We start from the raw sequence: 22,674 nt of genomic DNA on the forward strand, positions 1-22,674 counted from the left end.
TTCCCTTCCGGGTGACACGTTACATCACATAGTGCGCAACTGGAGCCACACGGCAGACCGGCATATCGACCAACAGGAAGATAGAAAATTGTACAGATTTGTTCCACTTGTACATCATGTACGCTTTACTTTATTGTGAGGTTATGGTGCGCATTATCCCTCACAGTCATGTTGATTTCAAGAGGCAGTCAAGTACTGTACGCCGTATGCTAGCGCTCGCTTACATCAACATTTTTGTTCCGATCGCTTTTATGTGCACTTCAAGTCTCCAGTTACGGTCAGATTGTGGCAAACAATTTATTTTTTCAAGTGTGATGTAAATGTGGTTGTTGAGCTTCATATTTATATTTACCTGCGCCCTGTCCTTGATGGAATTCCCACATAAGTGAAAACATGCAAGTTCGGCTGTGATGATTGAAACAGAACTCGAAAGTAATGTCTGTTTCAGAGAGCTGAAGAACATGTTATCAACAATAAGCCACGACCTCGGAAAGGACATTGCGGATGTAAGTGAATCGCAGCTAACGCTCAGGTTCGCTTTCCTTATTTGCCGCTCCCACTGTTGAGCCCTTTTACAGCACTTGTGAATGCTGTAAAGATTTGCTCCTCTTTGTTCTTACCGCTCGCTTCATCTTGTGCACAGTATGACATAAAATACCCCCCAGTTCCCATCTGACTGACTGCACCTTCAAGCTACTGAGCGATGCATTCACACTCTGAGACTCCAGAGACGCGCCTCTCCTTTTGGAGTGACGGTAACACAGTCGCTAACAGCATTCTTATTCTAGATGTGGCAGATTTGAATGTTGGTAGAGATTTAACCTCACAGGTCTTTGTGCCGCATGTGTTAATGACAGAAGCCCTTTGGGAGCCGGTGTCTTTTTCATGTGCTGTGAAAAGTTAACCTCTTTTCTTGTCGGAATCTGCTCAACATTCTGCTTGTGTCAGCAAACTGCTTCTGAGACGGTTAAATTGGTGATGTGGACAAGGCACTGGGGCGAAACCCTTCTTTTATTGATTTATTTAGGTTTAAATCTGAATCCTCGGGGGGCTCCTTTGAGTATAAAATTCCGGGGCTAGAATAAGATCAAAAGTCTCTTTTTAAGCATTATCTCCTCAGTTTGACAAACATGTCTTGTTGGTTTGACATGACTGGGCTTGGTGTGCCTGAATGATCACCTGAGCAAAGAGGCCAGAAATGTCCTTCCTTGGCAACTGTTTCTAAGTGAAATTTATGTATTAATTGATGTTAACTAACAGAGTCTTGGAACTGGTTCAATTGAATTGGTCCAATTGCATAATTTGTAATTATTATTAATACTTATGAGTTACTCAATACAATTTAATTATCATTCATCAAAATTAATGATCTTGCGCTCTACCCTGTTAACGGGGATTCTACCCAAACACATTTTAGTCTCAGTTATCTGAATTAAAGTTGTGAATTTGAGCACAGACTCTCTCAACCAGCGTGACACAATAAAAAATATATAAAAATCACCACAGTAGCTATATGTAGTAGCAATACCAATAGACATGTCAAACATAGAATATGCAGGTGTGTGTGTGTGTGTGTGTGTGTGTGTGTGTGTGTGTGTGTGTGTGTGTGCGTGCATATGAGGAAGAGAATGAATAAAGGGGGAAGAGGTGCAAAGAGATGGGGAAAGGAATGGAGCAAAATAGCTAACAGCCCGTGAATGGGTTTACGTCACTTGCACTAGTTGCTCTTATAAACTGGAGGGAAATTTAACATGACCATGCTGATGGCGTTCTGATAGGCCAATAGCTGTGTGTGTGTGTGTGTGTGTGTGTGTGTGAGAGAGAGAGAGAGCGAGACAGTGGTTAGACGCCAGTAAAGAAAGGCCGACAGAAGAAAAGACCAGGTACTGATCAGGTGGAGATCACGACAGTTATGCTTATGTCTCCTTACGCTTCAGATAGAGAAGAAACAATCTCTTACACCACACACATGATCTGAGGGTGCGCGTCAGCACCATGAACCCAGTTCACACACTTGGACACAGCTTATAGTAACACAGGCCAACACAGGCCCATATTTCACAGTCTGAGAATTATGATAAAGAAAAGGGATCTGACAAAATATAGTGAGGTCCTGCCTCAAGTGGAGGAGTTTTTCTGGGTCTTGTTCACAACTGAGGGAAAGATGGAGCATGAGGATATTCTAAATCAGATTTCAGGGCAGTCTGATTTAGGGGAACTTCCGACTTGCAATGTGGAAATTCCAACTTCCGAGTACTCATGGAATGCAGCACAGTACCTGCTTGTGAACCACAAAGCCTGCTGGGAAACTGAGTCTGTCTTGGACTCCCTTTGTTTGTTAGCACCTTTGTGGAGGGCGCCCAGTTTTATGGGGTCCATGAGGCCTCACTCAGGATCGGTAGTCCCAGAAACTTGTGGCTGCAAATTTCATAAATCCACATAGAGAAGCATCTACAAGTCGTAATCTTACAAGTTTAAAGAAAGAAACTTTTTGACACGTCTCTCACTGGATTCGTAAAGCCCTGATCTTTTGTTTCAGTAACCATTCAGAAAGGTTTTATCCTGTCAAGGTCGGGTAGATCGAAGATAAAATCAAGTAAAAAAAAAAAAAAAAATCCTGTGTCTGGATCCTGAAACGGATACAATGGATATACCTAAAGCACTCACAGCTCTAGTGTTTGATTTATCCCATTTTTCTGAATCTACAACAGAATTGCAGAGATTTAATCATGGCCGGGCCGACATTTTCCCATAAGTTTATTATTAAAACTTCACATAGTCTTTTTTTTGCCTCAACGAACTGATTGAAAACAAATGAAAACATCATTTCTTTCCATTCCTTCCATCCATTATTATCACCATATGAGTAAAGGCATTGTTGCAGTTGTGAATTGTCACCTCAAATCAGTGTCCTTTCGCCGTTTACATCTGTCCTCAGAGAAGCGAGGTGGATTCATCTGCACAGAGTGCTTTGGAGCTGAGTGATATGAAACCAAATTACAAGATGTTCCAGATAAAAGAGTTTTGTAAGCTGGCGCGAGAGAGAGAACGTAGCTCTGCTCATATACAGTGAGAATTCTAAATATGGAGAAAAAGGCTGCAAGAGTCTTGACGTCTAGAGGTTGATGTGGCTCCGGGTTTGTCTTTTCTTGGGTCGGGGGAGTTGACGTCATGTCAACTCAAATGATGTTTGTCAAAAATTCAAAGTCAACATTCTAGGAAGTGACAGTTTCCTACGAACAGATCTAATTTCCTCTGCTTTAGTCCTGCCTCTTCTCCTCTTCTCTGTTTAGTCTGCAGGGGAATGTAAGCTCATTTTGACTTTTGCTAAAAACAAAACATCAGTACGTATGCATTACCTGGTGTAATTCAATGACTCGGATGCATTAACAGACGGAACATGCAACCTCCATTACTGGCGTTTCCTCTCTGAATGATCTCTCGTGGTCCAAGAAGCATTAGTGGTCGATGTATTAGAGTGATAAAGTGTCTCCCCAAGCAGGTCTTAGTCGGTGTCTGTCTGTACGGACGGCGAGGCGGGTCACTGTCACAGCTGGCTGCACATGATTCCTGTACTTTTATTTATCTTCGCTCATCCCGACGTGTTGGAACGTGACGATGAATTACACCGGTAAAGAAAGAGATGTGTGAATATTTTCTGTTCATCTACCGCTCTGCAGTCTTGTTGGCCCAACGCTGGAGCCAATTTGCTCATCCAGGAAAGCCCATCATCTCAAAACCTGTCTCTTTCCTTCTCATCACCGCTCGCCAGCTAAATCCCCCACATTTTAGCAGTGTGGATGACTTGTTAGCTCAGGAGGAGTGCCTGGCAATGTGGAGCTCTGCCTGGGCTTATGCAGGTTTTTTTTTTGCAACGAGCCATCAAATTCATATTTCATTATGTCCTAAGTTAATTGAGAGAAAGAACGCGTCATTCTGGTCTCTGGTGGTCGTCCACCTTCCTTCTCCTTCCCCTCTCATCCTCTTAATCTCTCATTTTTCTGCTCTTCTTTCCCGTGTTAGCGTCCTCTCCTGCAGAGACTGGGTCTGTGTCTCCCCAGAGATTATTGTGCCATTTCCCCACCGGCTTAATTAAAGGCTCAAAACAATGCTCCCCTCACTGTTCAAACAAACATCAATTTTGGCTCCTCTGCTGTCAGGTGCTAAAGTGAGATGAATTATCAGAGAGATAGGCGCTCGGGAGCAGCGCATGATGGATTTGGCCTCTTCTAACTGCTTTTTCATTTCTGCACAGATTCTGCCTCATTTGCTCACATGTGTGAGATGGATATAGAGGCCGGGCGTTCTGACGTCTGCATGTTACTGGAAGCTGTGATGGATAACGCTGGCAAAGTTGCTATTTCTTGTTAAGCTGGAGAAATTGTTTGATGGGAATGGTTGAGATTGATGATGGCTCAATATGTGACTGTTAAATGACTGAATTCTATAAGTATTTTGGCCCCGTCAAGGGGCTTCATCTTGTTCGGGGGGGGAGTTTAAGTTTATTTTCATACCTGGACTGATCGTGCAAGTACAGAACCAATCATTTATTTTGTTTGTCATTTATTTAGAATTCGGGGCCTGTCGAACATCTGAAGAGGGTTGAGGTGCAAAGAAGTGGTTAAAAATCTTTTCATTTCATTTCATTTTGCTTTTAAATACATCATGCCGACGTGCTAGAAGATTTATGGCCCGCTTCGCCATAAATTACTCTACAAAATTTAGAATTTTAGAGTCAAAATGTGAAATGAGCCACTTAACTTGCTGACATTCGGAGATCAAGTTTAGACCTTCATTTTTTTTATTTATATGCCACAAAAAGTACTTTATTTAGTAATTTAGTTTTTTTTAATGCCTTTTCTTTGCCTTTTGTCTTTAATTCCACCCCCCCCCCCCCCGCTTAAAAAAGACAGGCTGTTGTCATGGTAACGGGTCTGGATTTATCTGCGATGAGAGACATATGACCTGCGATGCGAGGAGAAACTGGCCTTTGGAGTTGTTTTAGTTCAGCCCAGACACTGCGGGCGTCCAGGGGAGGCAGCTGTTTGCCGAAGCCTGTCACACCTATCACGTCCTCCTCCTTCGTCCCCTGCGTTTCGTGTCACCCAATCTTTAGCGAACAGAGGGTTTCACTCTTTAAGTGGTACGGCGTGAACTCTTCTTCCCTTTTTAGAAGGTGAAATCATCTCAGGATGACGCTTCTCTCTTTCTGCCATTTTATTTCCATCTGTATCATCTATAAAATCCCACTTTGGTGACTTCCTTCTAGGTTTTTTTTATTCCTTTTATTTATCAGGACGCAAGAACATCGGTGTTAGCTTAATGCTGACCCGTGTGTATGCAATGTAGTTTCGATTCAAAGTTGTTTGTCCTAATTTTGCACCAAGGTAATGATGCATGTTATTCTTTAGCATGAGGCCTATTTACTTTCAGTGAAACAAAGAGGCATTTAATAAGTATGAAGTGATAAAATCCAGATATTTGGAGGGCTGGGGCATCCATGTGGGTTGAGGAAAAGTGAATGTAGGTCCAGTTAAGACTGAGAAACAGAAGAATTGGGACAAAGTAGCCGGTTAACATAAGTGCCTGTGTAGAATATGCTCTGGGAGTTTTAGCCTTTCATTGGTGATGTATTTATTAAGGCGGCGGCTGATTTTGTGCCGTACGTGGAGGCTGGAAGCATGGTCTGTGTTTTAATTTAGCTTGATGATTTAACCAGCTGATCCCTCCAGCAGGAGAGGCTTCAGTTACATCCACGAGCAACACACGACAGCGGAAAAGTCAGCAGCGACAGCAGCGTGTGTGTTCCTGGCTGCCTCGTGTGAGCACCGAGAGTTGGAGCCTGTGAGGCTGCTGCTATTGTACGCTGCGCTGGAGCCACATCCAGGCTTTTTAGGCTTCCAGACATTTTCTTTGAAGCCTCTTTAACTCGGGGATTCATTCACAGCAGAAGAGAGTAAAACAATGGATAAACGCAGGATCCCCTCCAGCTCATCGAGCTCCTCCGCTCTGCTTGGCCAGTGACTGTGTGCTGGGGGGGGGGCTTCAGCTCAGTGCCAGCCACAACTGTGGATCTGAGATGTACAAGTTTGAATCAAAGTCAGATGGATTCAGCTGAGATAATGGACATTTATCCCCCCTTTGATTATTCCCACTAACCAGTTTGAACTTAAGTAAGTTCTTTTTATTTATAAACGGTCGGTATTTCCTCACAGATTGAATTTATTGGCACTGTGGTCTTAGATAGCTTTACTATTCCGAGGAAATGTGCCATCAAAATAGATGCTCAGTTTCATATTGCATTTTTAAAAAAAATATTAATATAAGTTTCTATGGCTATTGGTTTAGGATGGTTAGATATTTATTTAGGGAATTATGGAAAGGTCAGTATTTTCATTAATGAGTAGAGGTTGGAATTACCATCATGCACCTTTAATAAGTTATTTAATGTCTTGGGATTGGCAGTCAACCAAGTTATTTGGTCTGAAATATATTCCTTTTGCAACTGTTGAAATAACAAATACAGTTTATTATGTAGTTAATGGTGTCGGCCCATAAATGCTAACATTAGCGTCCCGGCAAAGCCTTCGTACATCAGAAAAAGCCCGATTCTTTCAGGATTTCAGCTTCTCCTGTTTCTCAACTGTTTCACTCTATTGCAACATATAACAAGCATTTGGAAAGTGGCGTTTGTAGCTAGTTATCATTCCTCCCTGAATGCACTGTATATGGTTGTGATGCGTCACTCGTCTCTGAACCCACCAGGTTAATGCAGAGCTCACCTCTACACAAGGTTTTCTCTTAGGTCCTCATCTTCAAAGTGGTGCTACTACAAAGTACTTCCTCATGGGGAAGCATTGAGGCTCTGTATATTTATGTATGGTGTAGAGCTGCCTGTAATGCTTCAGGAACACTTAGACTCGCCCACTCCCCTTTACACTATTGATCAAGAAGGGTACTTCCAATGTTATGTTCATTAGTTCCTTTATTTTTTCCATTTTCCTACTTTTTCCCCTCTGTCAGCTGCCTTGACGGCATCTTCACCCTCCTCCCAGTGCACCACATTCTTGCCTGCTGCTATATTTCCTGGCAGAACACGCTACAGCAGGTTTTCCAAAGCCACGATCCAGTGCAGCAAAGTAAAGTTAGCACTTTAGGGCCCTCACATACGTTTTAATCACTCGAGACAGACAGCCAGCGACTGCAGGGCAGTAGGTTAATGCCATCAGCCACCGACCAGATACCACCGCTCCATACGTGCAAAGCCAGGCCTGCTTCATTACGCGGATTCAATCACCTCACCCAGTCACTATCCATCACAATCAGAGTCAGAGGAGCAGTCTGTTTTCAGACTTCCATTGGAACATGATTGTATATTGAATGCACTTTCTTTCGCAGGGCAGTTTTGTGGCCAGTATGACTGCCACGCTGAGGCAGATGGACGACTATCATTACTCTCATCTGATCAACACCTTTGGCTCCATAAGGAGTGATGTGGTGGTGAGTATACCTTATCTTTGTGTCCGTATGACGGCATTTCTCGGGCTCTGTTATATGTATTTGAGGTTGCAGACTTGTGGTTTGATGTCATCTTACGTTTCTTCTCTACTACTCAAAAGTCAGATATGATATCTGTGGAAAACATCCTGGAATAAAGTATTAAATTGATCTCCAAATGCATCACAGGCTCATACTGAATGAAACTGGAAAGGGAAGAGGCAGACAAGTTACGTAGGTGGGACAAATATAATTGATTTAATTCCCAGGAGTTAATTTCCAAGCCTCATGGAAAGCAGAGGACTGATTTATGATGAGTCGGAGCTTTATGAGTTATGTTGAAAAGGTTGAACTAAACCTACAGTCCAGGCAGAAGAGGCTTCGCTGGTCGCCAAAAAACAGAAGAGGTTTGAATTTCTGGATTCTTCCTTAGCTGTAGGGTGAGAAGCTCAGTCATCCAGGAGGGGCTCAGACTTGAGCCGCTGCTCCTCCGCATGCGAAGACTCATGCATCTGATTTGGGTGCCTGCTGGATGTCTCCCTGGTGAGGTTTTTCTGGCATTTCCCACCTGGTGGAGGCCCCCAGAAGACCAGAATATACTGGAAAGACTATTTCTCCCAGAAGAGCCTCAAGATTCCCATTTAAAAGCTGGATGACGTAGCCAAGAAGAGGGAAGTCTGGGCCTCTCTGCTGAGGCTAATGCCCCCTCGACCCAACCCTGCATAAGCAGTAGTGGCTGGATGGAAGGACGGACTTAAATTGTTATTTTAATTAGTAGAAGCCCAGATTTGTTGTTCCTTTAGGTGCTATGCAACACATGAAGATATCAGAACAAGCTCTAAAAGCCTTTACTGCTTTGTGGTGATGCTCTTAATACCCCGCCAGAGAGCATGGAGGGACCACCCAGGAATCACACATCAACAGCCAGAAATAGACTCAAATTTCTGTTTTATATTTAGCTGCTGCAGCTATTAAGGGGAGCACAATTGAGAATAAAGTCAGAGTCTAGAAAGAAATATGTTCTGAAGCATTTTGAGCCGATCAGTGAGTGTTCTACTGAAACTGATTGTGACTATAATTGCCAGGATGAAAGATAGCTTTAATCTCACTAAATTATGACATGTGAGCACGAGGAGCCGTACATTTGAGCTCTGAAGTGCCACTGGCAAAACGAAATGCATGATTCACCTTGACCTTAAAAGTTGTTTCTGCCCAAAAGCTACAAAATCCACACAGTTCATTTTCAGTTTGCTCTTATCTTTGGCAACAGAAGAAAAAGTTTTCATTTTGCGGGGAATAAAAGATAAACCTTCCCTCTCTTACAGGATTTCCTAATGGAAACGTTCATCATGTTCAAAGATCTCATCGGGAAAAACGTCTACCCCTCAGACTGGGTCATAATGAACATGATGCAAAACAAGTAAGTGCCCAGCAGCTGGATTCACACACACAGACACACACATGCAGTTTTCAATACTATGCTCTGTTGTTGCTTAGGAACAGCAGCCAGGAGTGGGCAAGGGTGTTTTCTCCAGTTTTTCTCTCCATGCAAATGTCGGCACAAGGAATCAGTTGTAGCAATCTGATAAGACGTCAGCACAGGCCCGAAAACAATCACATGAATTATAGATGCTGGCGTATTCTGCCTGCTAATCTTCAGACTTATTCACAGCGTCTCTTTACTCTGTAGCTTGTTGCGGTCTTCTGGCGTATTGATGTGAACCTTGCATTTTTGTTTAAAAAAGGAAAACCGAACCCAAACAGACGAACTGCGGTTTGAAGTTCTGCTGCAGTCAGAACTACGGAATGAAAGAGTGTCGAAACCTTCTTTCTTGTTTTTGTGGAGTCTGAAATTTTGTTGCAGTTCAGTTGCGTCACATCAAAAAAAAGGGAGATTTACACCCTCCCACTGGAATGATAAGGGCAGATAACCATCCATCACATGCTTTCTGCCCCTGGGAAAATAGAAGTAGAAGTCAGGAGCCGCGGAGATGCGAACGGTGAAGCAAATCGACACCCATACAACAAATTCTTGAAAAGGATCAGAAATCCATGAATATTCGGTAATTGAGCTTCAATCGGCTTTCTTTTCGCCTCTTCGGTTTCTCGTCTTGTGCACAAATTTGCTGAATCCAAACAGCCAATTAGGGCGTTCTTCGCCACTCAAGGGCATTGAGGTTGACATATGGAAATAGACGAGCGATACGGGGCATGCCGGGGCTGGCTCAGGGGCTCCTGATGAGGCCAGATGGAACGTTGGGTCACCCTAAATACACTGCATGGAGTCGATGAGTGCGCCTTTAAATAGAACCACTAATAAATGGATACCGCAAGAACAGCCTCAGCCCTCCTGGTGGTGGTTTGTGTTTGTTCAAGTGTTTTTTGGGGCCGGTTGTGTGCTTTCAGGTAGTAAAGCAATTGCCACCTGCCTTCAGCAACAGCATGAAGGTTGGTTTTGAAATGGGCCGTTCATCTTTACGATAGTAACCTCACACACATGAAATCATCGCCATCAAATGGTGCGCGGTATCCAGACTGAGGTGATTTCCTGTAAAAGCCTCGTACCTGCAGCTGTGTGTTTGAAGTGCATTTCAAGGTAGCCATTGACGATGTATATAGGGCTTTAATAGTCAGTTGCCAGGTGACAGCAGGCAGTTTGTCTCACTGCCACACGTCATTGCCAATGAGGATGTTTCACTTTCAGGTGTGTACTGCTGCTTTGACTCCGTTTGTATCATCGATGCCTTTGATTGCAGCAAGCCTCGTGTCCCCTTTTTTATAATTTACCCATGAGCCATCTGGTTCATAGTACAGATGGCTTACAAGCTAACGATGCTCCCCTTTGTACCTCAGGTGTGTAAACCACAGGTTGATGTGTAGATTGAGCTGCGGGGTTATGAACTCAAAGCATCCCAGATTCTTCCTAACTCAGGCACACTACATACTGTTTTTTTTCCGGAGCAGTATTAAAGATTCCGAGCGTGTCCGCGCCCTTACCTTGTCTATTCTCAGCATGCTCTGTATTGTGAGAGTAAAGAGCAGCGTGCACTTCTTCATGTCTAAGCAGAATCTCTCACCACGGAGTCTTTGATGTTTCTGACAGCTGGTAAATCATTGTTCTTTATAAGGAAAAACAAGCCTGTCCAAGTCTTATTCAATCTTTCCCCGGCCTCTTTAAATACTGCGGAGATCCACTTGGGCAACAAATTAACCAGAGTATTCCATTTGTCGTCATTTATCAGCGTTTGATCGGTTGTTTCGTGCCCCCCGCCGCTAGAACACAGCGTGGAATGTTCATCCGTCCCATGAGGCGGCTATAAATGTTTTTCAGTAAAAGTCTAAAAGCAGCGCCTGCGTCTGTGCGTCCTGATGGGTTTGCTGGGGTTTCCGTGGATTTCACTGGAGAAAACCGAGCGGATTCACTGCAGTCTCTCCAAATTCAAAAGAGATGTTTATGACAGAGTGCTGGTAGCTTGTCTGTCGGATGTGTAGAGGCTTTATCAGAGCTTGTTTGTTGACAGCAGCTGCTGGAAAATGGATTAATGGCGCAGATGAGACTGAAGTTTCAATTAACTCAGCCATAAATTCACAAGAACAACCAGCCCCGTGGCTGCGGAATAGTTTTGTCAGTAGACTTTTAGCACTTTAATGCTTCTGGTTTTAGAAAATTGCAGGATTTTCCCCGCGCTGATTACATTTGTCATCCTCGTATAACATATTTGTGTAGTTTGAAGGCAATCCCACATGCTACGCATTCAGCTGAGAGGTAGCCACCCCCGACGCCAGCTGACAGTCCTTTCATGTCCATACATTATGATAGCATCTCTAATGAGACGGGTATCAGCGGTGGCCACAGCCATTTCCTCCCACTCCCTCTTCTCCACCCATCGCCTGTTGTAAACTGATTTATAGGCTCTAATTGCCCCGGGGACGCCGTGCCAACCGGACACTGCTTTATAGCCAATAGTTGTTCTAGAAGCTAACAGGATCGCTCAGTAACAGGAGGGTTAACTAGGAACCTGACTTTGTGATGCCGAAAACACGATCGGGATTCACATAATTGGATTTTTAGCTATCGGTGTTGTAGATCTACAGATCTCCCCTGACGGGTGCTGGCAGGGGTACGGAAATAATCCAAACAGTTTTTTGATTTGGTGACAGAGAATAATCAGCTGTCACTTAAGTCTCTTTTGTCGTAGTGTGGAGAAAAACAGCGACAACCAATATACTGTATACAAAGCCCCTTTCACGCTGCACGGAAATAGCACGCCCTCCGGGGTCGATGGCGGGGTCACAACACCTGCGGGGTCGCCTGCGTCGTCCCGCTAAACTACACCATGACGTCGATGTACCTGCCTGTCGCGATCTGATCTGATCTCAACGGAGACTGATCTCCGAAGGACAGAGATTTTTGCCGCATCTTCTTTTTATCAGTCAAACAAATCAAATATGTAGCTACACGCCCTGGAACAGAAGCGCGTGCGTGACGTACGCATTGAAATCCCACCGATCGGGGACGGTTTCTATACAGCTTGTGTAGCATGTAGCATGTTTTAAACACCCAGCTGGAGAGAAACCCCTCAGATTGAAGGGCAGTCTTCTGTTCTGAACACATCAGACCACGGCTGCTCTCTGGTGTGTCCAGTTAAGGTGTTAAGCATCGTAGGAACTCTGTGCCCTTTACACAACTAGGTTTTGAATTATTACGTATTGAGTGCCGCCATCATCATCGTCAGTTCTAACGATTCTCTGGCAATGTTTTTTTCCCTCCTTACAGCCATAATCCAGATCTATTGATGGCGCTGCAGCCGCCATAATAATGAACAAACAGATTGAGTCGAATGGTCGTTACATAATTAACTGTAATTCAATGAGCTGAGGCTTGTGAATGAAGGAAATGGTGTCATTACAGCAGATGGAGGAATGCAGCTAAAATCATTATTTTTGGAAAATATAATCATTTTACTTTCTTTAGTTTATTGACCAAATTAAATCTAAAATATATGATGTGCCATTCATCCCAGTTCAACAGAGGGATCACTTTAGAATGCACAATACTACTGAGGGAATCATTGAAAAGCAGCCCCGCACAGTCGGAATTATTATTTTTCTTCGTCAAGTCGGAGAACAGATGAGTTCTCTCAAACCTTGCAGGCTTCCTGGAACTTTTACATGGATTCTCAACGAATTAGCATCGAGTTAACCTCTGACGACCCTTTTTATTATCGGCTCCTCTCCCCAAATCACGAGGAAAAGTTTCCTGCTGAGCTGCTAATTATTTGTAAGAGCACCGGTAGTAGATTGAGAGATGAAAGGAGGATCCGGGGGGGCTCCGTGTCGCAGATGGAACCATGAAAGCCCCGATGAGCTGAAGAGGGCAGCTCGCACGCTCCATAACCATCGCCGGCAGCCCCCTCGCACAATCATTAGGATTGACATACAACCCAGCACTCACTCACATAAAAAACCACTCTGTGCCTGTGAGATTGTGGGTCGACGTATTCTTTATTGGAGGCGTGCGTTTGAAATGAAGCGCCGGTTTAACGGTCCTACGGTGCCTTTATAACTGCTGTAAAGATGCCTAATGGATGTTCACTTTACCACTCAAATCAACTCATTCTTATTAATTTCTTTGCTGTTTTGGTGCTGAGCGAGAAGCTGTCGCCCTTTTTCTCTCATCTCTCTGAATGTTACTGACATTTGGGGGAAGATTTGACAGATAGATTGACATTTCACAAAGTTATTGTTGAACGATGTCAACAGTGCTGATGAAAAGAGCACCGATGGCATGAAAATCAAACGGTGCGAATGTCTATTACAGGCCGAACAGGCTTCAAATACAAGTTAATACCACATGTAAGAGTTCTGAGGGAACGAGGCTGAAAGGAAAAGGTCAGTGTTATAGGAAAAAGGTTTGTTTTTTTTTTTTTTATGAAAAATCAACATTTGATGAGATGAAAGTTTTGAGAATAAACTTAACATGAACGTGGGGGGCATCCTGGACCCTCCCCTGGGGCAGCCCCGACTGATATAACTCCTGTCAGGGTTTGGAATTCAAGTCAACACATTGATGAAGCCATTTAATGTTTGAGGAGTCCGGTCTTTAAAATGTAAAATCACTTTGAAACTCTGACTCTGCCTCATCAAGTTGGCCACCATGTTTGACAGCAGTGTAGGAAGGAGCTTCCAAAGCACATTAGCGCTGCCTCATTAGTAATCCATCCACTACTTCCAACTAGTTTTTTTTTTCCGGGACGGAAAAACAACCTGAGCTGTCACTGTTATCATCTCTGTGCTTCCAGGCCAGCAGTAGCTAACCGTCTTCAGAATCACGCCGCCTGGTGCTGCCAACTTTAAGGGACTGCACCTTTTTTTTTTGCCCAATCCCACATTATTCACACGTCAGCCTGGCTTTTACAGGCTGTGGGGTGAGCCAGAAAACAATTGCTGTCCTGTTGACACCTTTTAGTTCCTTTTTTAGCCTAATCTGTTCCCTTTTCTTTAGAAATATCACTCAGCCTCGTATTTTAATTGTTTCACCCATTTTAACAGTCAACGCCTGCACATTGCATTCAAGCTTTGGCAGCCAACAGTGTATAATTTGCTAACTAGGCTTTAGCCTCTCAAGCTATGTTTTGCCTCAGCTTGAGCCTCATTATCACCCAAAACTGTTTTACTTTTGTTTACTGAACGGGAAATGACTCATGTAACTGAGCACTTAATCTCACGGACGTCGTGTTGTCGCGCAGAATTGGTTTTGGTGATTTGAAGCACTCTTAGTTTGGTAGGTAGCTGAGAATGGTCCCTGTTGTTAGGATATCAGAGCCAATTTCTTTTTATTTTATCATCCGGGGCGAAACTCTTCATGCCACACAGCGAGCGCAGGGAGGCGAGGATGAACATAAACAACTGAGCAGATGCCATCAGTCCACAGTGGTACTTTAGTATCCAAACCTTCCTCTGGCTCCCTGGGGTGCGTGGCTGCCTAATTTATCTAAAGGGCCAACTCATACTGAGCAGCATTCTCTGTGTTTCACACGCGCTGCAGGGAAGGCAACTCTCTGCAGGGAGATTTGTCAACGCAAACATGTTGACAGATTAATGGCGTTTTAATGTGGGATCAGGTGCCTGAAATAAAGGTAATCTAATTGAATACACTGGGCGTGATAATGAAGGTTTTTGACCTTGCCTTATCTCCGAGCACTCCAAAGCAAACGCGGCGCGCCTGCTTTTCAGCGACAGTATGCAAATAGGTCACGATCATTATCGGAGCCGCTCTCTGAACTCAATTAGCAAGTATGATCCGGTTCAACTTTTCATTAGACACACGTGATGCCAGCCGAAGTGTGCAGGAAGGCTGAGTTAACGGCATTCAGGAGGCAGTCCAAAAAATAGATTCTAGAGCACAAATCCTCTCACGTGCGCTCTGCGATGTAAATGTTCCGCTGGCACATCCATCAACAGTAATGGGGTGATTTACCTGACACTGACAGCTTGATGGAGCGTCTTTATTAGAAGGATGCTGCATGTGTACAGTGTCAGACGGGTGTGTAGGAGGAGCTGTCCTCTTTCAGCATTTACTAATCAAGGATTTCCACCTTATGTGCCGTGTCCCTCGCAGTGTCCAAGAGTAGCGTGATTGATTGGTACCGATGCCTCGTCTTTCTCCAGTGCGGAGACGGGCTGTTTTTAGAAAGAAGGCTCTTCTAAGGTCTTCCCTGAAACGCCTCCCGTCACTGCTGAAGGTGTAAAAACAAAGAATGAACCCACTTTTTAAAAAAATCTTTGATTACAGTAGTAGCCTAAATTCTGCAGTCATTAGCATTTGCTGCTACCGGAGAGCTAAAGGACTGGTTTGTCATTGTTGCTCCCTCTGTGGCTGAGCTCCTTATTTTCCTTCTGCAGCAGAGAGTCTGGCCTTCAGAGATGCTGATGCAAGCCGAGCACGTTCCCCTCGGCATTGGGCTGTGTTAATAATGCAGGCTTAAAAGAGCAGAGGGACCTCAGACAGTGTAAAATACAGTAAATGTTCACTTAATGCAGCCTCATTCCCTCGCTTGTCCGTGTGTCCGTGCAGTTTTTTTGCCCTGAAATCAATATGCAGTTAATTACAAACTACAGTAATATCTTTATGAATGTTTCATGTTGGATGAGTTCATACACAGGCAGAGGTGACTTTATCTTACTTTTCCCATGCTCGTGTCGTAACTTTCTATCTCCACATTTCATAAATTAGCGCCGAATTCCCTTAAGCCTGGGTAAAAAGGCTCTTTTAGAGTGGCTCACTCACTGTGACGGCGCTAAACCATATTGTAACCTTCCTCATTAATGTTTTTACTTTAATTATTAATGGGAGGCGATCAACCGCTCTGCTGTCTCCAAATGGGTTCGTGTTGCTGGCCATCAATGCCCTGCGACTGAACCAAGCTCGAATGAATCCACACTCAACCCTTTAATTAGGGATATTTCTCTGATCACAGCGCCCGGCATTTCCGCTGGGACATTTTTGATTCAGTTAGCTTCTTCGTTAACCAAAAAAAAAAAAAAGCCCCTCCCCCAGCACCAATGTTGTTGATGTGATTTGCCAGCAGTTTGGAACGTGTTCTTCTCCCACCGTTGAGCAGCCAAGCAACAAACTGCACATTTCTGGACTTCCAAATCGAGCCGCAGCGTCCAACAGCACGCGTCACGAAGCCGTTTTTACCTCATCAAATCGCTTTTTCAAGTCGGTCTTTAACGTGACAAATTTCAGCTCTTTGATTTATTGAAAATTAAAAGCTGTAAATCAGCACCGCCCTCGCGCCGAGCAGTAACATTTCTCAGCGCACGTGCGGAGGGTGAAAGCACATTTTAGCTGTAGTCCAGTATTAAGCATATCAGCTATATTGACATGTTCACGGCTGCAGAAAATTGAGTGAGGTGTGCAGAGCGTGCGCTCGCGGAGACAGGATGGTGGTAATAGGCTGTCTGAGAGCGCATGAGATGGGGGTGCAGTCTCACCCTCTGAGGACAGAGATCCACGGAAATGGACTTCTAATGGCCTATACAAAGGCGTAAAATGACAGTTAACCTTTTCCAGCTAATGATAAAGATGACTGTTAACAGGAATCACACATCGGCCCCAGCCGGCATTTCATCAGCCGAGGAGACAAATGTGGGATATTAATGCTTAAATCTCCCAGTTCCCACAGCATGTGTGTCCCAACAGTGATGGCTTTTCTAGTTCAAGGTCAGTTTGACAGGTGGTGAAGGGGGGAAACCAGGGGGGACCTAATATAAACACAGAGCAAGAGCCTCGGGGAGAGTGAGCCGCTACTGGTTCCCACAGTGGGACCTGGTTCCAGTGTGGGTTTGGCTAATGCCATTACAGCAGTGGCACATGTCTGCTCACCTGCCACTGTCACTTACACAAGCCTTACATCTTCATGTGGTGCGATGGCGCACTGATGAATCCCCACCACACATCATTTAGCGAGCAGAGCTACTGTCCTCCTTTCACCGGCCTCTATTGCTCCCGTTGTGTCTTTTATTTTTTTTGTGCCTCTGACAAACATTTTGCACTTGAGGCAGGGATTAGAATTGAGAAAGCACAAGAGCAGCTGTTGAACATTCTGGGGAGATCTTTTGGATTTCTTTGGGTAATTGCACTCCGTTTTCTGCTGGCAAATATTTGACAACGTGATGCTGGTGTTCTTATATGGAGGGCTGCCGGGGAAAGCAGCAGAATAGCAGAGTTGGTGAGCAGCTCTCGCGAATCTCTTCTGAAGGCTTGATGCCATTTAAGCTATTAATATTTAAATTTGCAGCATCGAAAGTAGCCTAGCCCTTCAGACGCTGTTCTCGTTCGGGTCTGCTCATCGCATCCTTTTTTTTTTCTGGGATCCCTCGTGCCCCCCTGTTCCTGGGTCAGGCTCACAAAGATGTTCACAGCACTTTATCACAAGGTTAAAGATTTATTATTCCCGAAATTGCAAACACGGAATGTTTCTGGACTCGAACAAATTGCAGCTCAGCTTTCCGACCAATGGCGCGATTTAATTCTTCAATCGAGCTAATAAATCTCGGTCACAATTTATTTAGCCTGGTTGGTTGGGGTGCGCACCCCAAATTTAGACCACAGCAAACAGCCTTTTATCCATGAAATGTAATATTTTCTGGAGTTGAGTGCAGCTCTGCAATGTTCAGGACTGAATCAGTCTAAAGGTTAATTGAATGGCCCAAAGATCTAATTTGTAGAGCGTAATTGAACTCTTCTGGTTATAGTTCATGCAGTGGTTGTGGCACTTTCAGACTGGGTGGTCACTGGAACTGAGCTCCTGGGGGGGGCTTCTCTTACAACTCCTTTTCTAATGCTCCCATTTCCCTGGTTGCTTTCATGCTGTATGTAAGTGGCCCACAGAGACATTTGTTTAAATAGAGAACACAGCAGCATTAACAACTGGAAAATGGAGTTTTATGTTCTTTTTGTGGCTTTATTTCACCGTCCTCCAGGTGTAGGTAGATGTTCCGAAGTGCATAGTAATGCTGGGACTGCTGTGTGCTGTGTTTAAGGCTATTATCTTTTTGTTTCTCCACGGAATATTTCTCCGTTTATTTCCTTTTTACTGAAAACAGTAACCTGATGGGGCTTTTTATGTGACATTTATGCTGAAAATGTCGCTAACAGTATTAGCAAGACCCTTGAACTGTCGCGACCTCCTGCGTGGCACCCCCGCCAACAGAAAAACTTGAATTGTTGCAGGTTGAGTGAGTTTTAAACATTGACATTGTTCCAGCATCAGCAAGAAAAGTGGTTTCAGTGGAGACTGCTGAGATCCGTGTGAAAGTAACTTTAAGGCTTGTGCACATAGTAATTATGAAATGTAAATAGCTCCATTTCATCAATACTAAGCCTTGATGCAAATACTGCCTTATCTTTTCAGAGTGTTCCTCCGAGCCATCAATCAGTATGCAGCCGTGTTGAGCAAGAAGTTTCTGGATCAGGCCAACTTTGAGCTGCAGGTAAGAGCAGAGGGCTCGTTTCACCGCTCACATTTTTGCACTTTATTCTTTGCGTCTGTCTGACCAGCAAACAAAGAAGCCACAGACACGTCGTAAAAGGAGCCGCCATTAGAGTGTAATGGCCGGCAATTTCACACACATTTCAGGATTTTTTCGCCACTTTATTAAACAAGCTGACATTTTCCTGCTGCTTTGTGAACACATGCCACGAAAATGCTTTGTTATGGGAAGCGAAATTGCTGTGGGCTTCGAAAGCAGACCCAGGATCAGCGTGATTATCATATTTTCAGTTCTTTAAAGACTTTCTTCATGAAGTGAATAAAGCATTTGACTTTTATTGTGGACCAAAGCTCCATGGGCTGAGAATATTTCACCTAGATCCATTGAGCTGTACCCTGTCTTTGCTTTTTTTTCGACATTTGCGGTTTTAATAATTGTGTTTTGGCTCATGGGCATGCAAACTGGAAGGTCTGCGCCTTAAATTCTGGGACTGACATTATTTCCAGGCCTGCGTGCACAACTTGTACAGGAGTGAAAAATAGCAGCTGCAGAAGCACTCTGTTTAGCTGCTGTCCTCTGATTGAAAGTGCACTCTGGGGGCCACTGGCCTAAATCACAGACCCTCTCCCTGGTCTGGGACAGCGTCCAGATTCACAAATGTACCCATCTCATTCAAGCCCTTTGATTTAATGAAACTGTAATGCTTGCTAGCCCACATACTGCACTGAATGATATTGCCATTTTTCTGTTGAGTCCTGAGTTATGTCCTTGTTTTCCTCCTAACACCACCCTCTTTCCTTCCCTCTCGACTAGCTGTGGAACAACTACTTTCACTTGGCCGTCGCCTTCCTCACCCAGGAGTCTTTGCAGCTGGAGAACTTCTCAAGTGACAAAAAATCCAAGATCTTCCACAAGTGAGTGCAATCTGTGGGACTTCCCCACGCTAACACGGCCTCCTCCCCAGCGGAGGGATATCCAGCACTCGTCACCTCGAGTGTGAAGCTCCTGTAGTTACTTTTGTTGAGCAAAGAGCAGCTTTGATGTGACTCCAGGGGCTGCTGAATATACTTTTTGTACTCAAATACAGGCCTCAGAAAAGGTGGGAAGCCTTTGAGATTTAAGATGTAGGTCATTACATCCGGCTACATTCTTCATGATGGAGTTTTAAAGGTTTGCAAATCTGGTCATCCAGCCAAACAAATGTGTGTTCTCCATCATGAAGGTCCCCTCTCTTCTTTTTCATCAACACATGCATCACTCGGACTTGGGGTTGAGAGGGGGACCACCCGTTGGTCACTGCTTCATTATCAGCCTTGAAAGATTCTGAAATAAACCATCAAATAAAAACAATGAGCAAGAAAGTCTCAGCCGCCCCCACTCTGACTGCGCCAGAATGAAACAGCGTTTTGATTCTCACACATGAGACCTTCTATTTGGGGCACGAGTGCAGGAAGGAGAAGCTCTCTGACGTGCCGCGTCAGTGGCGTCTTTCCCACAAAAGCAGCCAAAGAAAACTAAAAAGGGAGATTAGACAGTTTTATCAGATTCACCCACGCGTCCTACCTCCACCTCCTCATTCTCATTTTGTCCCTGCTTTCCTCGGCACGCCACTCATCTCTCTCGTGCTCTCAAATGTCTGTCCAAGCTGTGTTCTCCTTCCCTCTGCTCTGAGGAGAACTGCCGCTGCCTCTGCTTTTTCCCTGCGTCACATGGCAGCCTTGGCCCTTTAGCGTATGTAGAGCTGCATCGTTGCAGCGATAAAAGGAAAGAACTAGTTGATTTAACTAAACAGTGGCACAGATAGGACAGTGTTAAAGGTCAGACACCATCACAGTCGAGCACCAATAGGAAGCTTGGGTTGGATCCGAAGCTTTAATACTGTTACTGTAACGATATAAAGCGATCAAGTCAAATTAAAGTATTGCTTTGGTAGTAACTTTGCAGTAAGGCGGAGGGGTTGGAGACACCTTTGCTTTCCTCACTTTTTCCCTGTTGTTCCTCTGAGCTTTGGTTTTGATTTCTTGGGGTGGGGGTGGGTTTATTGTTGCTACAGTGATCAATATGGTTTAGAACTGCCGTTTAGCCTATTTCTTTTTTCTCCTCACTGCGTGGTGCAGCGTAACATCCACATGGAGGTAAAGCTCCAGTGGCCGGTGATTGGCAGTGGGGGGGTGTAAAAGGTCCACATGCAGAAATGCATCCATATCTGAATAGCAGAGCTGTAGCCCTTCCGTTACAGGTACAGGTAGGACGTCAGCTGTGGAAGCGGCAGTGTCATCGTCATCACACGGGTCCATGAGTAATGACTGTCATATTGTCAGATTTGTAAACGTCTGACGCCTTTCTTCTGGCTCTAATCCCATCTTGTCTGCTCACCGGCTGCTCCTCATCAGTTTGACATTCTCTTTGTATCTCCTGCGCTGGATTCTCCTGTCTTCCCCTCATGCCTGCGCATCCTTTCCCTCCATTCTCTCCTCTCTTTTCTGTCCCTTGGCCCGGTTGAGCACCACCGCCCCCTTATAGACATGTCGTTCTTAGTTAACCTTCCCGAAGAGCCTTCCACGTCATACCTGACAGGTACACGCTGCCGTGCTGGCAGCCAACAATCATCGGTCTGGCTGCCCAGAGGGCTCTGACACAGCAGTATTCTGCATCTGTACGCCACCTTTTCCAGCCATACGTGGGTCCATACGGGCAACACGATCCCCCAGACTTGTGCCGGTATACATCTAAGCTCTGAGCTTAGTGCCACACTCAGGAATACATTGAACACTTTGCCTTGAGGATTGGCACATAACTAATTCTCTTTATGTTGAAAGCTGCTTTAATGGGATTTATGGAGGCATCTGTTTAGATCTTATTGCCAACTCTTATTCCTTCAGTGCATCTCTTGGCAAAAACGACCATTTGCATGTCCTAATAGTCGTGTTTGCTTTTTCCAGGTCATGTTTGGGTGTCATATTTTCAGATTCGGCAGCTCAATATGCTGCCAGTTTGGTCTCGATTGTCTGCAGAGCGTTAGTTTATCGAAACTCAGACTCCAACATCACCCCTGCCATGACTGCGAAGCCTTGAGGTTTTTTTTTTGGTTTTGGTTTTTTTGCTACACTTAAGTCTCTTCCCTTTTATTTCACTGATTATTTCAGCATTATGGTTTTCTCAGGGACAAATTTGAGGGTTTTGCTTTTTAAAATTGCTGTTATTTCCAGCAGTTAATGTTGGCTGTATTAAAAGAGAGAGAGTTAAGGTCAGTCAGAAGCATCTCCATCAGCCTGTGTGGTTCACTTAATCTGTATTCTGAAGATAAAAAAATATAGTTCAGGCTCAAACTTAATCGCTTCTTATCAGCGCTCACATCAGTCCGAGCCATCGCCTTTGTTTCATACGATCAGGTTCACAGGAGGAGTCTCACTTTCCGTATCTCTGTCCAGCCTTTCAACTCCTGTTCTTCACTCCATCAGTCACTGTCTCTCTTTCTTCGTCCTTTCCACTTCACTGCATGTCCTTTTTTTGACCTGGGCCTTAGCCGGTAGGCTCCGAAGCTGCTGAGCAGATTAGTTTATGACCCAGACGGGGCACAGCTGATCATCTTATAAGCCCCGAATCAGAACACATTTCACAATGAGTCGGAACAAGAGTGGCCCCGCTCCTTGTTTTTTGTTGTTTTACACAGAATCTCATAAGTCTCCCAGCTGACCCCCAAGAACAAGTACAGAGGAGGATTTATCGCAGCTCCTGACTTCAGAAACTGAATAGAGGATTTAGCTCACAAAGTACAAGTGCATTTATGTTCAAAGAATGCAGTCGCACCACATTACCCTCATTCTGGCAGCTATAACTTAATGCTAGACTGCTTTTATTGAGCTCTCTTCCAGTAGACAACGCAGAAACACATGAAACGCAAGGATTAAGCTCGCTAAAACAAAACAAAACTGTCAATTATAAGTTTTGACGCTATTTGTTTGAATCTATCGAATCATTCCCAGGCAGCCATCTAAATCACCTTTTTCCTTTGCTTTTCTTCCAGGTACCGTGACATGAGAAGGCAAATTGGCTTTGAAATCAGAGATATGTGGTACAATCTAGGTAATTCAATCATCTGTGTGTTGCTTTAACAGCTTTAGCTTTGTGACTGAAGCCAAAGAGCCGTAATCTTAGTCATCTAACCATGGCAGC

The 22,674-nt window shown here is 44.4% G+C and overlaps 1 protein-coding gene across 3 annotated transcripts in view; it reads left to right on the forward strand.

Annotated features, from left to right (window-relative positions):
• The window catches only part of dock1 (dedicator of cytokinesis 1), a 121,157-nt gene that overhangs the window by 73,710 nt on the left and 24,773 nt on the right, over positions 1–22,674 (forward strand). For all 3 annotated transcript variants that reach the window (XM_057031243.1, XM_057031228.1, XM_057031237.1), the window contains exons 28-32: positions 7,399–7,500; positions 8,823–8,917; positions 18,420–18,498; positions 19,312–19,412; positions 22,526–22,584. In XM_057031243.1, coding sequence (XP_056887223.1) covers positions 7,399–7,500; positions 8,823–8,917; positions 18,420–18,498; positions 19,312–19,412; positions 22,526–22,584 — 436 coding nt within the window. The remainder of the gene's footprint in view (positions 1–7,398; positions 7,501–8,822; positions 8,918–18,419; positions 18,499–19,311; positions 19,413–22,525; positions 22,585–22,674) is intronic.

Source organism: Takifugu flavidus, chromosome 1 (genome assembly GCF_003711565.1).
Source record: "Takifugu flavidus isolate HTHZ2018 chromosome 1, ASM371156v2, whole genome shotgun sequence".
Lineage (NCBI taxonomy): Eukaryota > Metazoa > Chordata > Actinopteri > Tetraodontiformes > Tetraodontidae > Takifugu > Takifugu flavidus.